Source organism: Solanum verrucosum, unplaced genomic scaffold, assembly GCF_900185275.1.
Source record: "Solanum verrucosum unplaced genomic scaffold, falcon-dt-bn FXZP01000237.1, whole genome shotgun sequence".
In the NCBI taxonomy this organism is placed as follows: Eukaryota; Viridiplantae; Streptophyta; class Magnoliopsida; order Solanales; family Solanaceae; genus Solanum; species Solanum verrucosum.
In genome coordinates this window covers 363,921-383,837 of record NW_026020069.1, presented here as the reverse complement: position 1 = coordinate 383,837, position 19,917 = coordinate 363,921, and the positions used below count along the sequence as shown (strand labels likewise).

General features: G+C 36.3%; 1 protein-coding gene and 1 pseudogene across 1 annotated transcript; both read right to left on the bottom strand.

Annotated features, from left to right (window-relative positions):
• Positions 1 to 3,671: 3,671 nt before the first annotated feature.
• On the bottom strand, positions 3,672 to 10,495 carry LOC125823818 (gibberellin 20 oxidase 1-like; annotated as a pseudogene).
• Positions 10,496 to 16,474: 5,979 nt separating this feature from the next.
• LOC125823817 (uncharacterized) lies at positions 16,475 to 19,480 on the bottom strand. The gene is made up of 3 exons (XM_049503203.1): positions 18,590 to 19,480; positions 17,764 to 18,472; positions 16,475 to 17,679 (listed from the first exon to the last, which is right to left on the bottom strand). The coding sequence occupies exons 1-3, from the start codon at positions 19,478 to 19,480 to the stop codon at positions 16,475 to 16,477; spliced, it is 2,805 nt and encodes a 934-aa protein (XP_049359160.1).
• Positions 19,481 to 19,917: the final 437 nt, after the last annotated feature.

Sequence of the window (19,917 nt, the reverse complement as noted above, 5' to 3'; positions counted from 1 at the left end):
TTAAAAATAAATTTAATCTAAGTCGTAGGATAACCGTATGTTAGCGGAAACTTTAAATGTTTTAAAAACCTTCTTTAAGTGTAAATGAGAACCTCATGCCCTTTTTCTCTAAATTTTTAAAGACTTAAAATAAGTTTTCTTAATTTCTTTATAAAATTAAGTAACGACTCTTTTCTAAGTATTTTTCTCAAATCGTTTTATATTTAGAACATTTCAAAATGTGATTTTTCTAAAGATAGTAAAATTACGGCATAACAATATTATTTTGGCAAAGATAAAGAAAGTTCATGAAAACTTTAAAATTCGAAATCGTTTTCAATCTTAGAACAATGGTCTTTTAGTTTTTCAATTTAGTAAGTTATATATTTTTTTCTTACTTTTTGGAAGCTAAACATAACTAAGTACTTATGTCTCATGTTTTTAATGGATGATATACGATAAATTTGATTTTTATTGATATTTAATGTAGTATTTGAATCCTTTTTTATTGTAACTGCATTATTTAGTTCATAATATAATTATTAATCTATATTGTCCAGTTTCCTATGCTATGTTCACTGGATAGTTTGCCCATCCTTGTAATATTAATAAAGCATATTTGTGTATGTACTAACAACATAAAGCATACCGACATACATACAAAATTTTATTATGCTTTATTTATGATGTGATATATGTTTCAAATTTATTATCTTAATTTTCAAACTTGTGTGCTTTCTATGTGAATACACCAATATGCATATATATGTCTGTACTCATATAACTTTAGGTAAACACGTGCATGTAAATCGTTATAAGGGTGTAATATCTGATAACAATGTATAGTCTCTTATTCCAAAATATTTCAAAGTTTTTCTTGTCACATTTCTTTAAGTAAATCTTGTATTCCAAAAAATGCCCTTAAATTTTAGGCAAATTTAGTGGAGTATGATTTTAGAATAATATTTTTTTTCTAAAATTCGAGTATCCTTCTAGGTTATTTTTCTCTACAAAATATACTAAAAGTTATCATTTGGTGTCTGGAAAATCAAAAGATGGTGTGTTTTGTGGGGCTTTAGAAGTTTTTTATTATAATTTGTTCATGATGGCTGTCTAGAAATTGAAACTTGGAATTATGACATCATTCGTAGAGAGATTTAAGATTTAAGATTTAGACTTGATAAGTTTAACCTTTAAGTCTTTAAGATTCTTAATGCTAATCTCATTGTACATTTGAAACTATGTGTTCACAACTAGATATAATTTTTGCACTTTTAATAGTTTTAGTTGTTTTTCACGTATGTATTTGTGTTTCATATTGAAAATACTGGGTTTAGTTGGACCTATAGAACATATGCACTATCTCTCTGATAACATGTCATTAGAAATTATTTATTTTAAACTGCAACTAAACAGGAAGATTTAGCTAGTGTCAGCAAACAATGTCAAAACTAACCATCAGGGAACCCCAATGAGTAGAAGCTCTAATGTTACTACTAATTCTCCCACTGATAGAAATGGCCATCAACTGGTGGGCTTGCCAAGTAGATCAAATTTAGAGAAGTAGATACGTAAGAAAAATGAGAAGAGAAGATAACTAGAGAATCATCCTGATGGGGTATATCTTAAGTTATCGTATTTTGAACTTGATAAAATCCTTGGATTTCTCTTAACTTTATGTGACATGTTTTGTATATATAGAAAATTCCGAGATGAGAAACTTAGGTGAGATAGATTTGGATAGTTCTACAGTTTAAAACTGTAGGAGAGATGATGTAAGTTATGATGATGATCCCATTGGGGGAACTTTTTTATCAATCCACGGGATAAGAAAAGGTTAGTGATATATATATAAATAGAAGCAGCAAAAGATCGATTCTTTGAAAGATTTGGCTTTAGCAAAAAATTTGGAAAGCCATTCTTTGGATGTGACATTAAAGACTCCCTTAAGAGGAAATAGAGTGAATGCTAGAATCCTAAGACACAACCTCCCCCCCCCCCCCCCCCCGATATTATAGATGAGATATGTGATGACACAATTAGAAAGAAAAGAAAGCAAGGTCTCCAATTCCATGGAAAAAGACTTCAGCTAAAGCAGAGCTAGCGAAGGGACCGATGGAAAAGGGAGAACGAGTTTGACAAGATCTAGATTACAATGTGTCTCAGTATAGTGCAGATGCTGATCAAGATTTTTCAAAAAGGAATTTGTCTACTTTGCAACCTTTTGTTGCAGCCACTTCAACCTCTTCTAAAGTGCCTTGTTCACATAAGAATTGACTAAAAATAGAAATTAGCGATCGATAAATTTTATAGCTAAACAACAAAATCCATTTCTAATCTTATTTAGTCACAAATTATTATTAAATTTTGTTACCTACGAACAATTTAACAAAGGTTAACGACAAAGTTTGTTGCTAATTCGAACTATATACAATGGAACCAATACCAGAACCTGGAACTCACGAGTACAAAGTTGTCTAATGTGAACAAATACAAGTCCCATTAGTGGAAAAAAAGTCATCTCAATGGCAAAAGACTAGCTAACATATATAGAGAAGAAGAAAGGCTACTCCAGAATCTTCATCATCTGCACTATGTTGTGATACAGTGCAATCTAGATCTTGTCCGGCTCGCTCTCTCTCTTCTTACCTCTACCTTTTCCATCAGTCCCTTCACTAGTTCTGCTTTTACTGAAGTCTTTTCCCATGGCATTGGAAACCTTTGCCTTCTTCTTTTTAATAAGACCATTATAACATATCTCTTCTATAATATCTGGGGCTTGGTTGTTTCTTAGGGTTCTGACATTCACTCCATTTCCTCTTAATTAAGGGAGTCTTTAATATCACATCCAATGAATGACTTTCTTGATTTTTTGCTAAAGTCAAATTATTCAATGAATGAACCTTTGGTTGCTTGTGTTTATATTTATCTCTTACTTTTTATGATCTAGTGTGTAGAAATCTTACATTGTTATCAATACCAAGCAACCTATTCAAGCATTCTTCGATTTTCTTGGAGTTTTTTATTCTTTGCAACTTGAATTCCTTCACCTCCAACATATTTTTTCTTAAAATAATTCCAAATTTCTTTTGGTGATGCAAGAAATATAATTCTCTTTAAAATAGTTGTTGAGACAACAACAAATAGAGTTGCTTTCGTCGTGGACTTCATGATTTTCTATTCCTTGTGACTCTTGATTTGCGCTATGGTGGGATTATTTTGTAACGGATTAATTTCATAATCCTCTTGCACGGCTTCCTTCCTAAAGATCAAGGGCCCCCAAGTAATTTTCTGTTCTCCCAACTCATAATTGGTAATTTTCATTACTAAAAACAACATGAGTTATTCATGAAAACTATTTTTGAAATCCATCTCTTCACTCAAAGGTCCCTTCGAAAAACTAGCTCTAGATCCACCTATCAATTTTTGAAAGAAAAGAAATGCAGGAAAATAACAATGCAAGAAAAGCTGAAGGATAAATTATGTGTTGCACTACAAAACTTTATATTATTGACTAACAAAAGACATGTATTTACTGACTAAAAACTAAACTGAAATAGAAATCAACTCCTAAATACTAGGTGTCTAAATAAAATCATTGCAACACCAATTTTTGTAGTTCTAAATCAATGATTCAACATATATACAAAATATTCCAAGGCCTTCAATGTTGAACCTCATATGTATAGCTCTTAAGCTTCTACATTATTGTCTTGAAGCCACATCAAGAGAGCTTGAAGAGTATTTGTATCAACTCTGTGATGCTTTTAAGTAAACTCAAGGAGAGCAGGCAATGTGAAGTCAAGATATAGTCAAGGGTTGTTGTAGTCCACCAATTCAGTTGGTGGACTCACCACTTTATCTTTGTCTTGACAAAGAAAGAAAGCAAGTGATTTTCTAGGAGTCTTGTTGTTAACCATTGCTCTATGCAAGCAAATTTTGTATCTACGATTCGATACGGCCGGCAAAAGGACAAAAACCAAGTATGTTATATTCAAGTTGTAAGTCTAATAATTCATGATGTATATCATTGTGCGTCATATGGAAAGATCTTGTAATGTTTTTCACCAAAAAATGTATTATTTGCTTAACAGATTATGTTTATATTATTTGTATGTAATACATAATACATTAGCTTATTATATAGTTCTAGTTTGTAAATTTACTTACCATAAATGTGTTGCCTATGTTAACCACAAAAGCATTGAAATTTTGATGGATGGAGTACCATTCGTTGTCCACAAGAACCTGAAGTCCACTAACAGAATCTTGATGGAGAACGGTTAATGATGTTGGATCATAGTGAGGCTCGGTTCCTAAGGCGAGCTCTGGTTTCTAGCACGGGGGATAATAGTTGAGTCTCATTATGGATTAATTATCTTTGAAAAACTCTTTAAAAGGGCTCTTCTGTACATCTAGGCTCATCCCTAAAAGTTCCATGATCCTTTGAGAAAGTATGCTCATGGACTTGCAATAATCTTGAAAAACATTCCTGTGTAATTAAAGGGAAAAAAGGTTAATTCATTTACATAATCAAAAAATAGAAAAATAGATACTCATTTTCTTTCAAAAAAAATTTCCAATTTTGATTTGATATAAAGTTTAAAAAATTAAAGAAAGACTTTTGAATTGAGTAGTCTTAGACAAAACATATATATAAAATGTACAACAATGTCCTTTGGAAATACTCCTCAACTATGTGAGATGAACCTTATTTAGAAGAGTATCGTAAAGAGAGTCTCTTTCCAAGGAAGCTTCGAAGAAAACCTTCCATTAAAGCTAGTGGCATAACCACAATGTTCACCAATTTTCCTTTGAGACTATTGCTTTTCACAGAGAGGCATGCCAAAGAACATGTCCATGTAACGATAGGAATTAGAGATGAGATTAGCATCAACTCTTTGGTTCACTACAAGAAAGAAACCATGACTCATGCGCGCTTCACCAACAAGCCTAGATGTTTGTTGGGAGGCGAAATGGTCACCAAAAAAGTTGGTTAACAACTCAAATGCACCACATCCAATTCTAGGTGTAGACGATCATTAACTAGTATAAAACCCAACAAAGAGTTGGGGTCGAACCCACATGGAACAGTACTTGTTTAAATTCAGTTATGAGGTTATAAAGTGTTCTAAGTGGTTATAGGATTATAAATTATCGAAAACATACAAACAAGTCAAAAGGGGTTGACAGCGAATGTCAGATGGGTGGTTTGGATTGCAATTAATAGCTAGAACGACTACAAAAATAGGGGAAACAACAATATTAAGAGGAATTATCGGGATTTGATCGTTTATAAGCTAATTACGCTATATGGGTAATTGAAATTTAACAATAATATGCTGAAATATTGTGGGTAGGCGGGACTTTAAGTGTAATAGCTTTCTCTCGAATAATTATTACGGTTCAGGTGACTTCTCTCGAACATCGACAAGCTTAACAAGATAAATAACCCAAAACCTTAATGTATCCACTCTCTTGAGCTAGATAGGTAGAATTGAGTTTAGGATTCACTCTCTTGAGTTAAACCCATATCAAACCAATACCTAGAATCATTAATCAAACGCTTTGGTTCCAAAACCTCTCTCTCAAGCAAGCCAAGAACTCAAAATTAAAATTGCATTTGCAACTATAATTCTTAGATTAAAACACAACTTGTAGCGACCCTTTCAAAATGGTACCACTACTTAAACAAGAAATCTAATAAAAATACTCGCGACATTCAAAACCAATTAATGAGGCATACTGATTTTAATCTAGTAGAGGGATTAGATTCATAACAAACACAAAAAAAAAAAAAAAAAATAATAATCTAGACAATTAACCGACCAGATCTTCATGCATATTTTAACCTCACACTCGAGGTGAAATAACAAGAATATTACATTTCCGAGTACCGAAATCAGCCAACTCATGCTTCACACAACTTTCAAGACATATAGCAAATTAGTATATTACAAAACTTGGGTTTACACACCCCAAAAAGATTTTTTTTAAAAATGTATAACCATACTTATATTACAACCCATGGTGACATGACCAAATCAGCCCCCAAAATCTCATGTAAATATACAACCCAAAGATCATGTACAAGTCCCAAGGTTTATACAAAATATAGATGCCTATATGCAAATGTGATCTTCCTTAAGGCTTTCAAAATCTCCATCATCCATGGCCAACTTCAAGCATCATCGCGAACAGCCCCTACGATAGAAACAACTATCGCTAAGCATATAGCTTAGTGGTGTGCAAACTATAGGTTTGGAGCCCTCAAATTCACCAAGTTATCATTCTCAAGTCAAGGGCAGCACGATCGAAACAAAATCAGTAAATCAAGTAACCAATATACAAGGAGTATCAAGTTCAATATTTAAAGGTCCAAATGTTAAGAAAGATCATAACACAACTTTTCAAGAGATTCAATAACAAGGCTCACCCAATATATACATCATGTCGTCACACCAGGCATGAGCAGGTGTCAAGAAGGGTCAAAACCCAATAATCAAGAGAACCAAGAACCATATTAAAAATGGCTTTCTAGTTCGTACTTAAAATGGACAACTTCCATTCTTAAGACGGACTAAAAATCCAGAGTCAAGATGGCAAATGATCCGAACCAAGAGGCATGCCAAGAGTGACAAAGTCACAGCCACAAGAAGGACAAGGTCCCAACAAGAGTGCCAAGTGGTCAACCAGTCCGTACAAGGGGGCGAGTTACATAAGCGTCTTTAATGTATTAAAGAATACCAATACGACAATGCAAAGCGACAAGAGGTAACCAAGGTACCAAGATAACTTTCAGATATACTAGAGGTAAAAAAGAGTACAAGTATAAGTTTATACACAAACCTCAGTTCTTTAGCACAAAAACAGTCCAACACAACTTCACAAGTTCAAATCGTAGACCAACCAACGTATCAAAGTCTTCAACTCGTACACGAGGATATACAACCTTTAAAAAATGAATTCAATCGCTTATTTACTTTCTAGTAGCTCAATAATAATGGTGTAACACAGGGTTATCATCAAAAGTAAGCCTAACTTGTACAAATACGACTATACTCCCAAAACAGAAATTGTGCCCAATAAAAGCACTTCATCTCGTAACTTAGATTTGAAACCGAAAATGGCCAAAATGGAATTTATATCCTTCATAAAAGATGTAGGTACATCTATTAAGCTTGCAAATAATCAAGAATCACCGCAAAATACGCTTTGTACAAAAAGATATAAACAAAACACTAACAGTTGAACATACAGGATTTCAAATTCCAAAATCTGGACAGAACATGTCATAGGTTTCGTCCCTTATTTCGTAGTCCTAATAGCTAAATTAGAGCTTACCATAAACATAATAGTTGTAGGTATAGGAATCAGCTTTCCAAAACATATTTATTCACCTCAAAAGAAGTTATACAGAACGAGATATTCTAAAATTACTAAACACTACCCAGCTTCAAAAAAACAAGTTTTGATTACTCACCAAAAGGTAGGATGTCTCGACTTCCAGCTAGAAGGACCAAGGTTTTCTCTTGTGATATTGATGAAAATCTGGTTAGAAAATGTTCTTATGTTCTTGGACTTCAGTTCCAAACGAAAATCACAAGAGGAGGTGTGATAATATAGTCTAATGAGTGATGCTTAGTCACATATACAACTGTCCCTAAAGGTGCTGCCCCATTTTATTGTGTGCTGCCCTAAATGTATACATATACACCTATATGTATATAATTGTTATGAACACTTTCAATTCATATGTAATTTTAATTAGAAAAAATTACGTAAATACCCCCATACAATACCTTAAATTACGAGCACAATCTATTTTAAACAAGGTTGCATGTATCACAAAATTTCAAGTTCCCAAAATAAGAGTAAAACATATTGTAGTAATTAAGAAATGATGCATCGACATGCAAGAATTGATCTAGTATTTTAGGGGTGTTACACAACTAATGATTAAACACACATTAAAACATCAATTTCATCATTAAAAAACAATACCCACAAGATAATTAGACAAATAAACACATAATCACACCCCAAGAAATGGGGTATTAACCACACATCATAAAAATAGAGAGACGGTTACCAAATACATTAACCATGATCTGGGTAAAGGTTCTCAAGTATTTACAATGGTCCAAATTGAATAAATTCAAAGACCCACTTGCAATTGTTAAGTTTCAGCCTCAAAAGGTTCAAAGTCTATAATGGAACTCAAACACTAAGAGAAAACTCTAACTCTCAAACTTGGGAATTGTCTAGGAATTGGGAACTAGGTGAGAACTATTGAATTCTCATTTTAAATTTCAATTTATAGTTCCCAATTTTTTGCCCAAAAGACCATTGGTCAAAATAAGTCAAGCCTCGTCAAACAGGTCGGTGATCCGCCCTTGGCTCTCTTCCATCATCAATTTCTAATGGCCGTCAATCTGCAAGGTTCTGTGACTTTAGGTGATTTAGGTTGCCATCATGGAGTAGTTCGGTGATTCGTCGACTACCCATTACTGTCGCCAAGTTGGTTCTTCCCAGGGCTGGCACGCTGGAACTTTTGGCGAGCTAAAGAGCCACTCGCTGGTTCGCCGAGTGGTATTGGTGATCAGCGGGATCGCTTTTCTTCACTTCTTCACCTTGCCTTGCTCCTTAGCCTACAAACCTAAAAATCAATGCTTTAACATCAGTTTATAGCATAAATTAGGCATTTGAGGACACTAAAACTATAAAAACAAAGCCCTAAATGAGTCGAAATCTCGGATTCATCAACACCCCCAACTTAAACTTTTGCTTGTCCTCAAGTAAAAACTCAAGATCAATCAGTTCAACACAAATGTTACAAAATTTGTTGCTTAAGATTCAACATAAATGCACACACAAGGTTCAAACTACATACAATGCTCAATTGTGCAATCAAAGATTCAAATTGTGACTCACCATTATCGAGTGTACTCACGTTCACAATGTTTGCTTCAAATGCAACTTCAAGCTCAACAAATGTACTCAAATGCCCTCACAACAAAAGATGATTCCACCTTCCTACAAATTTCTCAAAAATTTATAGTTTCGCAATCACATACAACTCTCACACTAAAAAAGACGAACACATGTATGAATCCACCCATAGGCTTGCCCTTATTTTCCAATCAACATTTGTTTCAGCTCAGTAAAGATCACAAAGGTCTTTTTAGGGTTTGTAATGGGGTTTAGTGTAAAAGTATGGTCATTTAGGCTTAGTGGCTTCTACCTTCATGAGATGGCCTGAAAATCACTTTTTCTCCTTCTCTTTCACATTCAAACATGTTCATAATCCACCCCATTATTCAACTAAACATGAATCACCGGACACCACCTTTTTTTTACTATTCTCACACACTTTATTTCAACATTTTTGCTCTTTTTCAGTCCTTTTCTTTTCTTTCCTCTTTCTTCTTTTTACATGGAGGGGCTCCATATTTTTCAAAACAATCCATCAAATGGGGAATTTTTCACACTTCTTGACTTTCCTTCTTTTTCACAACACCCCCAACTTAGGCTTTTGGCCTAAGTTGGCTATTTAACAAATCAATACTTCATGAAGGTTATAGGTGATGGGATAAAGAGGTCAAAGTTGTTCAAGTTTCTTCCAAGAAAAGGATAGGCTCAAAAGGTGACAAGCAAAGTTCACACATCTCACAAGGTTGGCCACAAAGAGGTATATTGTAAAATTGGCTCACTCTCTAAAAATTTTGCCTAACGTCATTTAAATTGCTTGCTTTCACTTAATCAATTAGACCAACGGGTGAAATCCTAGGTGTCATCAAGAACAATGTTCAAGAAAACCTCACCACACAAGGCATTGATACAATTATCGAAAAAGACTCCACACATTCTAGCTAGCGTGCAATGTTCATCACAAGAGACTCATTCAACATCAAGCTAGTCACAACGAGATGCTAAAAGTTCACATATTGCCTATGTAACTTAGTTTACCTCATCATAGTTGCACATTCATTTTGTTCAATTAAGAGAAATATTTGAGTCATCAGTATTGACCACAATCAACACTCATATTTGCACAAGAACACCCACAACCACACAAAAAAGAGGTGGCAAAATTTTGAAACTTGGTTCAAAACCATTTTCATATCAAAATAATGGGCCAAAATTTATCAACAACCGCGATTCAACAACTAAGATATATATAAAAACCAATAAGCTCTAATATTCACAAAAACAAAATCTGAATCAAGTCAATATTCACAAAACAAGCCACAAGAGGTAGGTATGGAAATACCTCACCCCAATAATAAAAAACCCAATTGTCCTCAAATGCAACTAAAAACAAAAAAATTGTATAAAGAGAGAACATAAGGGAGGCAAAGAAAATCATCCTACCATGCTAGACCTGGGGTGAAGTCTGTAAATCCACAGCTCCCTCTATCTGGGCATCAGTTCCAAGTGTCGCAACATCATTTGCTCTACTGGAGCCCACCATAGAAGTATCCCTAAGTGATGCTTGCTTGGCAGTCTCAAACATGGCACCCTCCAAGTCAACCAGGTCATCGTAGATTGTCTCCTCATGAACACCCAGTTACTCCTCATCCGTCTCAGCCTCTGACTCAACGGCAACATCATCAGCTCTCATCTCATCTTCGGTGGTAGCTGGAGGCACCTCAAAACAAGGTGGAATATCTACACTTGGTGTGTCAGGAATCTCCACAATCCTAAATAATGAAGTGAAATATGTGGACTTCCAACTGGTCCACATATCTCTTCAACCCAATTATACCGGCCTTCAACGTCATCACCTCCTGAGTAGCACCTCGGGTCTACTCACAAGTTGTGACTCTAACAGTAAGGGCATCTAGTGCCAACTTGTGATCCCTCATCTCAGCCGTCAGGGGTTTCAAACCAACAATTATCGCTCTATCTATCATCCTAGGCATAACAAATTTTACCCGAGAGGCACTTGCATCAACAGATTGGGCCAAATTGCCCATCTTGTAAAGCATGGCCTGGGTGATAGGGGGTCTGGAAACAGAAGAAGCAACAATATAAGATCTATGGGAAGTGGTGCAACAGATGCAATCGGAGTCTCAAAAGAGGAAGGGGCAGATGTACCTGAAGGCCTACTGGTCTTATTAGGCATGATTTCCTCTATAGGTAACATACTAATGTCCACCTTCTGGAATGTATCCACTAGTGCTGCTCTCCTCCTGTCACCTTCATTATGCTGGTACTCGGCCTCATTACGCAAGATGTCAGTAGAGAAAGTGGGTATCACCTCCACATCTGTCTTTTCATCATGAGGAACATGGGTCCACCTACACATCTCGGTGATCTACACTGGGAATGGAAGCGAAGTATGTCTCTTCTTGGCCCTCATGGCCATCTTCTGCTCAATCAATAGCCCCATATTCAGTGACTGGCGAGAAATTATGGACCCTAGACAGGCTGCCTTCAGGTGTCTGAGGATGGGCTCGTTCTAGGACGGTATGATAGTGTGTGCAGATTGATTTAATGTTTCAATCACACCTCATCCAATTCTAGGTGTTCAACGATCTTAAATTAGTATAAAATCCAACTAAATAAGTTGGGGTCGAATCCCATAGGGAGCATTACGTGATTAAATTCAATTAGGAAGTGCAAACGTGGTCTAATCAACCATAGGAATATAAATTATCAGAAAAAGACACATCAAATCAAAGGGGTGACACGAATGTCAAATGGGGGTTTTGATTTCCAATTATCAACTACACAACAGTCACAAACAAGTCTAAATAACAATAAGGAGATAGATTCTCGGCATGTGATCAATTATAGGCAAATGTCGATATATGGGTAACTGAAACTACTAGTAAACAACTGAAAATCAGTGAGTAGGCTAGACTATAAGGGAGATAGCTTTCTCTAGAGCAACTACCCCGAATCAAGTGATTTCTTTCGAACATCAACAAACACGACAATGAAGAACAACCCACACCTTAATACATCCACTCTTTCGAGCTAGAAAGGTGGGATTGAGTTTAGGATTCACTCTCTCGAACTAAACCCAGATCAATCCAATACCCACAAATTATCAATCAACAATTTTAGTTCTAAAACCTCTCTCTCTCTCTCTCGAGCAAGCCAAGAACACAAAGGTAGAGTTGCATTTGCAACTACAACTCATAAATTAACCAACAATTAAATGATTAAACTAACTTTAATTCAACATTTAAACTAGTAATTAACAATACCCATAAACTAATTCAACCCATAATCACATGATCATACCCCAAAAATTGGGGTTTTAGTCAAGCATCATAAAAGGGTAAAAAATATTACCAAATCGATTAGCTTTACAATGCTCAATTTGAAGAATATTCGACACCCTCTTCCAAAATCTCCAAATTGAATCTCTAAGGTTCTTCAAAGACTAAGAAAAACTATAAGCTAAATTCGTTTTATCCAAAGAGTGTCTCCAAATGTAAGATTCATACTAAACTAAATGTTCAAAATCTAATTTATAGTCGCCAAAAATAAGCCACGAAGGGCTATTCGGCAAAGTAAGTCGGGATCGCCGAACAACACGGTGAGCCGCCCTTTGGCCTTTTTCATCTCCTTTTAACCTTATTTTCCGCATCCTCGAGCTCTGTAACTTTGGACGATAGATCTTTGCCTTGCGAAACTACTTGGCGATTCACCAACTGTTCCTTTTCATCGCTAACTTGGTTTTTTCCTTCAGGGCTTGACACACGGGAACTTTAGGCGGTCAGATAGCCACTTGGCGATCACTAGGCTTGCCTTTCTTCATTTCTTCAGTTTGTTTTGTTCCTTTTTGCCTATTAGTGTCCTTCTTTTGTTCTTCAATCTATGTACCTGAAAATCAAGGATTTAACATCAGTTTATGGCACAAATCAAGCATTTCAGGACACTAAATCTTTATAAACAAAGCCCTAAATGAGTCCAAATCTCGGACTCATCAACACCCTCAACTTAAAAATTTGCTTGTCTTCAAGTAAAACTCAAGTTTAGCAGTTCAATAAGGATGTCTCCAACAGTGCTAAAAAAGACTCATGATGAATGCACACAACAAGACTCAACTTACTCATGCAATGACCAATTGTGCACTCAAAGATTCAAATTGTGACTCACCATTATCAAAGATGCTCAAGTTCACAATACTTGCTTCAAATGCAAGTTCAAATTCAACAAAAGTACTCAAATGCCCTCACAACAAAGACTTTTTTTTAATGGAAATTTATTGGCCGGCTAGGCCATTTTATTGATCTAAAAGCAATATAAAATATGGTTCAGGCCCCAAAAAAAAAGGCCTGCTAATAGTAAAAACAGAAAGGGCAAAGCCCACTTTCCTAATTCTCCACTCTATACAAGTTCTCTTCCGCTTAATTTGTGTGTGTGCTTTCCACTTCTTTTCATTAACCCTAAATGTTCTCTGAACTACCACCATGCTTCCTCCTTTTTGTTGGTGCCTTTTGTGTGCTAAAATCTCTTAGCCTATCTGATGTAGCAGTTATAGATATATCCTTTTTGTGATCCATTGTTTTGTATATAACTAGGCTGCTTAGATAACACATGTTGATATCTCTAACTCTGTTGATAGCTTTGTGCATGTGGCTTAAGGATCTTTTTGGTTCGGACTCCTAATGAAGGAATTTGTGCCTTTTCCACATTTATGATTTTTTTCCCATTGTTGGTAGCTGCTGAAAAGTGTTGAAGCTTAATTTCCCATCACATTCAAATGCTAAATTAACAATATAGTCTGCCATTTTATTGCATTCTCTGAATGTATGTTGTGTTGTAGCTTCCAGTTCCCTTAACACCTGCTTTAGTTCCTCAAACCACTCAGCAATCTCCCATGGTACCTTCCATATTCCATTAATGATTTTCACCATTAAAATTGAGTCAGATTCAATAACAATCTTCCTTATTCCCACCATCACACAGTACCTCACCGCCTCCACTATAGCCCTCATTTATGCTTCCACATTGGTAGTGACCCCAATCTTTTCTGCTTCTGCATATATAAGATCCCCCACTGTGTTCCTCAGACAAAATCCATATGTGCCTGTTCCTGGGTTGCCTCTACAAGCTCCATCTGTGTTGCATTTGATGACTCCCTCACATGGCATCTCCCACTTAACTATAAAATGATATAGTTTGGGTTTGAGAGAGCCTAATGTCGCAGTCATACCCTTCCAGTCCTTCCCTTTTAAGTTTATCCAATGAATTTCCTCCTTACAAAATGTTAGATGATTTGTAATACTTGGTGAATCATACCATGTAAGGTGAGATCTCCGCCATGCTTCCTATCATTCCTTCTCCTCCATAAAACCCAAGTAATCACAGTTGGTAATGTCTTGTATACCATTCTCAGTTTACTTGGGCCTTCACTGTACCACCAACTCATAATAACATGAGGTAGTCGCATATTCTCCATAGCAGTACCTACATAATTAGCAAAATGCCTCCATAGCTTTTGAGCTATGGTGGCTGTCAGAAATAAATGTTCCATGGTTTCTTGATGTTTTTTATCACAACACCAACATCTTGAAACCATGTGAATTCTCATTCTTTGGAGATTATCATCTGTGGGAATTCTTCCTTTCCATATCCTCCATAGAAAGAAGTTAAGCTTAAAGAGGAGCCCCTTATTCCAGATATAATTGAAGATCTCCAATCTCTCCTTTTTATGCCTTAACAGATTCCAAGCTGACTTAACACTGAAAGTCCCACTTGAATCCCCCATCCACCAAGGCGTGTCTCTCTCTTCTTCCTCTATCAATGGGTTGATCTTTCAACAATGTGTTCCACCATTTCATCAGATACATATTGCCATAATTTAAAGATGTCCCACCTTCCTCCATTTATGAATTCTCTTACTTCGATATCCTCTTCTTCAGATCCCCTGTCCTCAACATAATAAAGTGATCCCTGCTTAGTCCAGTTGTCAAACCAAAAACTTGCTTCCCCCGATTTCACCTGCCACCAAATGTTATGTTCTACTTCATCTCTAATCTGAATCATTTTTCTCCACACATGTGAACCTCCCACACCCTGTGCTATTACTGGGTGTTTCTTCTTGCAGTATTTGTTCCACATGTAGTGTGCCCATAGTGAACCTGATGAAACTCTAAAATTCCACCATAACTTCGCAAATAGTGAGTCTGCCACACCATGTAATGATCTAAAACCCAATCCTCCTTCTTCTTTTGGTAGACATAAGTCTTCCCAAGCCACCCAATATTTCCCTTTGATTCCTCTCATCTTACTCCAGAAGAACTTTGCCATTATTTTGTGAATTTGATCAATTACCCCTTTAGGTGGATTCATAGCTGACATTAGATAAATTGGCATTGATTGTAGTATATTCTTAACAAGTACATATCTACCTCCATGTGATAGTAATTTACTATGCCATGTCATGACCCTTCTACTGATCTTCTTGATTAAATCCTCAAAATGACACTTCTTCTTTCTTCCGTAGAAAATAGGACACCCCAAATAGGTAAAAGGAAAAGATCCAGTTGCAATACCTGTAATCCTCCTAATTCTGTTTCTCACCACAATAGGCACCTTTTCATGCAAATACAAGAAACTTTTGTTCAAATTAATGAGTTGTCCTGATAACTTCTCATACCTACATAAAGTATCCATCATTCTTTTAATTGATCCCTTATGCCCCGAAACGAATAATTAGTGTCATCCACGTATGACAAATGATTAATTTTCTCACTCCATTTCGGCATCCCATACCCTATAAACTTTGAATTTTCATTCAATCTATTTAAGCTCCTTGATAAAACCTCAGCCGCAATTATGAATAGGGTGGGGATAAAGGATCCCATTGCTTTAACCCACGAGATGATGAAAAGATACCATAGGACTTGCCATTAACCAATACAGAATACCAGTTGTTTGATATTAGTCTCCAAACCATATCAATAATTCTTTCAGTGAACCCCAATCTTCTCATTACCTTGATCAGGTAAAACCAAGAGACTCTATCATATGCCTTAGCCATATCCAATTTTACAACCACAATATGATGTTTATGTCACTTACAATCTCTTGGGCTAATAGAACATTTTCTGCAATGCTTCTCCCCTTCATAAATCCAGTTTGATTCTTCGAGATTATATCAGGCAATACCTCCACTAATCTGCCATGAATAACTTTCGAGATCACCTTATTTATAAATATACTTAAACTGATTGGCCTCAAGTCCTTAAAACTAGTGACTTTTTCCTTCTTTGGAATGAGAACCAGATTTGTATGAGTTACATATCTTGGTAGTTCCCATCCACAAAAGAAAGCAATCACTAATTTTACAATGTCCTCCTTTATGATCTCCCAACAAGCTTGGAAGAATTTGCCCGACAAACCATCGGGCCACTAGCGCTTTCACTATTTAATGAAAAAATAGCTTCCCCACTTCCTCTTCCTCCGAAGTTCTATCCATCTTCTCTTTTTGTTCTTCTGTTATTATGTGTGGGATGCAATTTAGCATGGCCTAATCGTCACTAACTGCTCCAGCTGCAAATTGATCCTCAAAGACTTTCATAGCTTCCTCACCTATGCTTTTATCCTCCCTCAGTATAGCTTCATTTTCATCCTCTATTTCATTTATAATCAGCCTCCTCCTTCTGCCTTTCACGTATGAATGAAAGAATTTCGTGTTCCTGTCGTCATCATTAAACCATTTCATACCTGATTTTTGTTTCCAAAAATCCTCTTCCAGCTGATAAAATTTCTGCAACTCCTCTTCTGCCTTGTTTAAGTCTCTCATGTTTTCATCTGAACAATGTACTTCCAGCTGCACTTCCTTTACCTTAATCACATCTTCAAGTGTGGATACTTTTTGAAAGATGTCTCCATATGATTCCTTGCTCCACTTGCTAAGCACCCTCTTTAGCCTATTCATTTGTTCTTTCACAATATAAAACGGCCCACCTTGTATATCCATTTCCCAATTCTCCCTCACCACTCGCAAGAATTCACCATGTTTGACCCAAAAATTCAGGAATCTAAAAGGCTTGCTGACCCTTTCATTGTTTGAGTTACATTGCAATAATAAAGGTGCATGGTCTAACCCTTCTCTGACTAAGTGTTGTACCTCTGACACTGGGAATTGTTGCAAAAAAACCAAGTTACCAAAAACCCTGTCTAATCTTTTAAAAATGCATTCATCTTCTATTCTCCCATTCCACCACGTGTAGCTGCTTCCTGTGTACTTTATTTCATTTAAAGCACAAACATTGACACAATGGGCAAAATCCACTGTTTCAATATTGGTGACTGGCAAGCCACCCAGTTTTTCTGATGCATCCAAAACAACATTAAAATCTCCTCCCACAATCCATGAAATGTCACTGTTGATGCTAATATTTTCCAGTTCGTCCCATAATTCTAATCGATCCAGCGCATTACACCTTGCATACACAGCAGTGACACAGATCTCCTTTTGCAAAACCTGATTTTTGAAGATAATCGAAAGTTGTTGATGACTATCACTCAAGACATTTCCAACCCATTCATCATTCCAGAAAACCCAAATTTTAGAAGATAGATTAGCCATTGCATTCGCCATACCCAATCTCCTTCTATAATTTTCTAACTCATGAGGCCCTTTGAAAGGTTCTAAAAGAGCAATATACGATAATTTATTTCTCTTATTTAGATCAATCACTATCAAAAGAATTTTGAGTGCTGACTGATCTAATATTCCAAAATAATAGTTTGTCCATCATCATTTAGACAAAGGTGGTCTTGCCGAACTACTTCTTGTACTTCTAACTTTACCTTCAGGTTTATTGATCTTCCTTCCCGTTCTCAATTCCTTGATATGCCTTGGTGAAAGGTCACCATCTTTTGACACTTCAGCAATATTCTCCATGATGTTCTCATCCTTTTCTTCATCCCTGTTTTCAAATGTTTTATCAGGTTCTTCTTGCATTTGCCTCAAAGAAACTAGTTCCCATTCTTCATTAGTACTCTCGTCTGTCTTATTTGTAGATGATCCCTCTCCCTCCAAGTTAGTGTGATCTGCATTTGGAGGGTTTGGTGGCTTCTCCTCCACATTTATTTGTTCTGATTTATCATCTTTGCTGCTCACTTCTTTCTTCCCTTTGACTTCCTCCATATTATTTTTTTCTTGTGTATCAGTATCCTTGCTAATTATCTTTATACTTGCCTCCCCTGTTTTGTCATTTTTCTGCATAGACTCTTTTACAGAGTCTTCTCTTTCTATTGTGGCTCCCTCTATTTTGTTGCTTTTGACAGGCAATTCCCCCTCTTCTCTCTGTGCCCCAAAAATCTCTTCTACCCATTTCTTTGTTTTACCAAGCCCTTTACTCATTACATCCTTCCCTTCACTATTCATTGATGTTGTATCCCTTTCATTTTGTTGTTGCTTTGATTCCTCTTTCCCTTCTTCTTCAGTTAATGCATCAAATTTGTTGCCTAAAATAACATTAGTTTCCTCCTTCGCTTTCTCCTTATGATTCCATCTCTGAGTCAGTCCTCATTTGTTTTGATACCCCCTTCTATTTTCATTCTTTGTTTTATTCTCCTGATGTCATTTTTCCTTCCATTTCCCTGTGTCCTCTACCCCTTTTTCATCATTCACCTGGCCCCCATCTTTCTTCATCTTCTCTTTTGCGGTGGCTTCCTTTTCACTCACGTCTTCTTCTTTAGGGTATAGTTCAGGATGCAAAACAAAGCACTCCTTCTCATTATGACCCTGCAATTTACAATTTTTGCAGTACTTGGGCAGATAATCATACCTTATGGTGACCCACTTAGCAACTATTTCCCCAGACTTCTTTTTAATACCAACGTTAACCCGCTTTAGGAATTCACCCATTAGATCAACTTCCACCTTGACTCTAGCACAGCTAGGCCTAGTCTTGTTGCTAGTAGCCGTATCCACTTGTAAAGGTTTACCCACTGCAGCAGCAATCAAAAAGATCGTTTCTTTTCCAAAGAAATTGGGAGGCAGTACTGGCAGTGAAATCCATGCAACTGCGATCGACATTTCCTCCAATGGATCAAAGAAAGGATCCCATTTAAATGTCCTCATTGGATAATACCAATTTCTATGGGCAATGTAGAAAATAGGTTTAGAGAGCAGATTCACATAATCCTCCATCCTTGAGGCCCATATGAGTACGTATCGATTACACAATAGACCAATATTGACGTCTCCTTTTAATTCACACTGTTTCGGAATAATTTTCCTTAATTCCTGTATGTCTGGCCATCTATAGGAAAATTTCCCAACAACTGCATATTCCAAATCTTCATTAACAATCATCTGACATACCTTTTCTTCCTCCCAAATAACCTTTGGTTCCCCATGTAGAAGAGACGAGGGTTTTATTGGTACAGGAGCGCGAGTTGTCATCGTAGGTTGTAAAGTGGTTGCATATGACATCTCACCAGTCAGCAGTTTGTTTGACAGAACATGAACTAGCGGAACAACCTCCAAAGGAGGTTGTCCACCGGCCAAATTGGCCATTCCGGCAATTCAAAATCAGAAATTAGGGTTTCGACGGCTAGGTTTAGAGAGCATTTTTTTATTGTTCTTTCCCTCACAACAAAGACGATTCCATATTCACACACAAATTCTAAAAATTTAATAGTCCTGAAATCACATACGACTCTCACACTCACAAAGATGAACACATGAATGACCTCACCCATAGGTTTGCCCTTATTTTCCAATCAACATTCATTTCAGATCACTCAAGATAAAAAAAAAAGTATTTTAAACGCTTGTAACGGGATTGAGTGAAAAGGAATGGTCATTTAGGCTCAGTGGCTACTACCCTCATGAAATGTGGTCTGAACATCACTTTCTTTCTTTTCTTTAACATTTTGATCATGCTCACAATTCACCCCATTATTCATTTTCACATGGACTACCGGATACCTCATTTCTTTAGAAACTTTCAC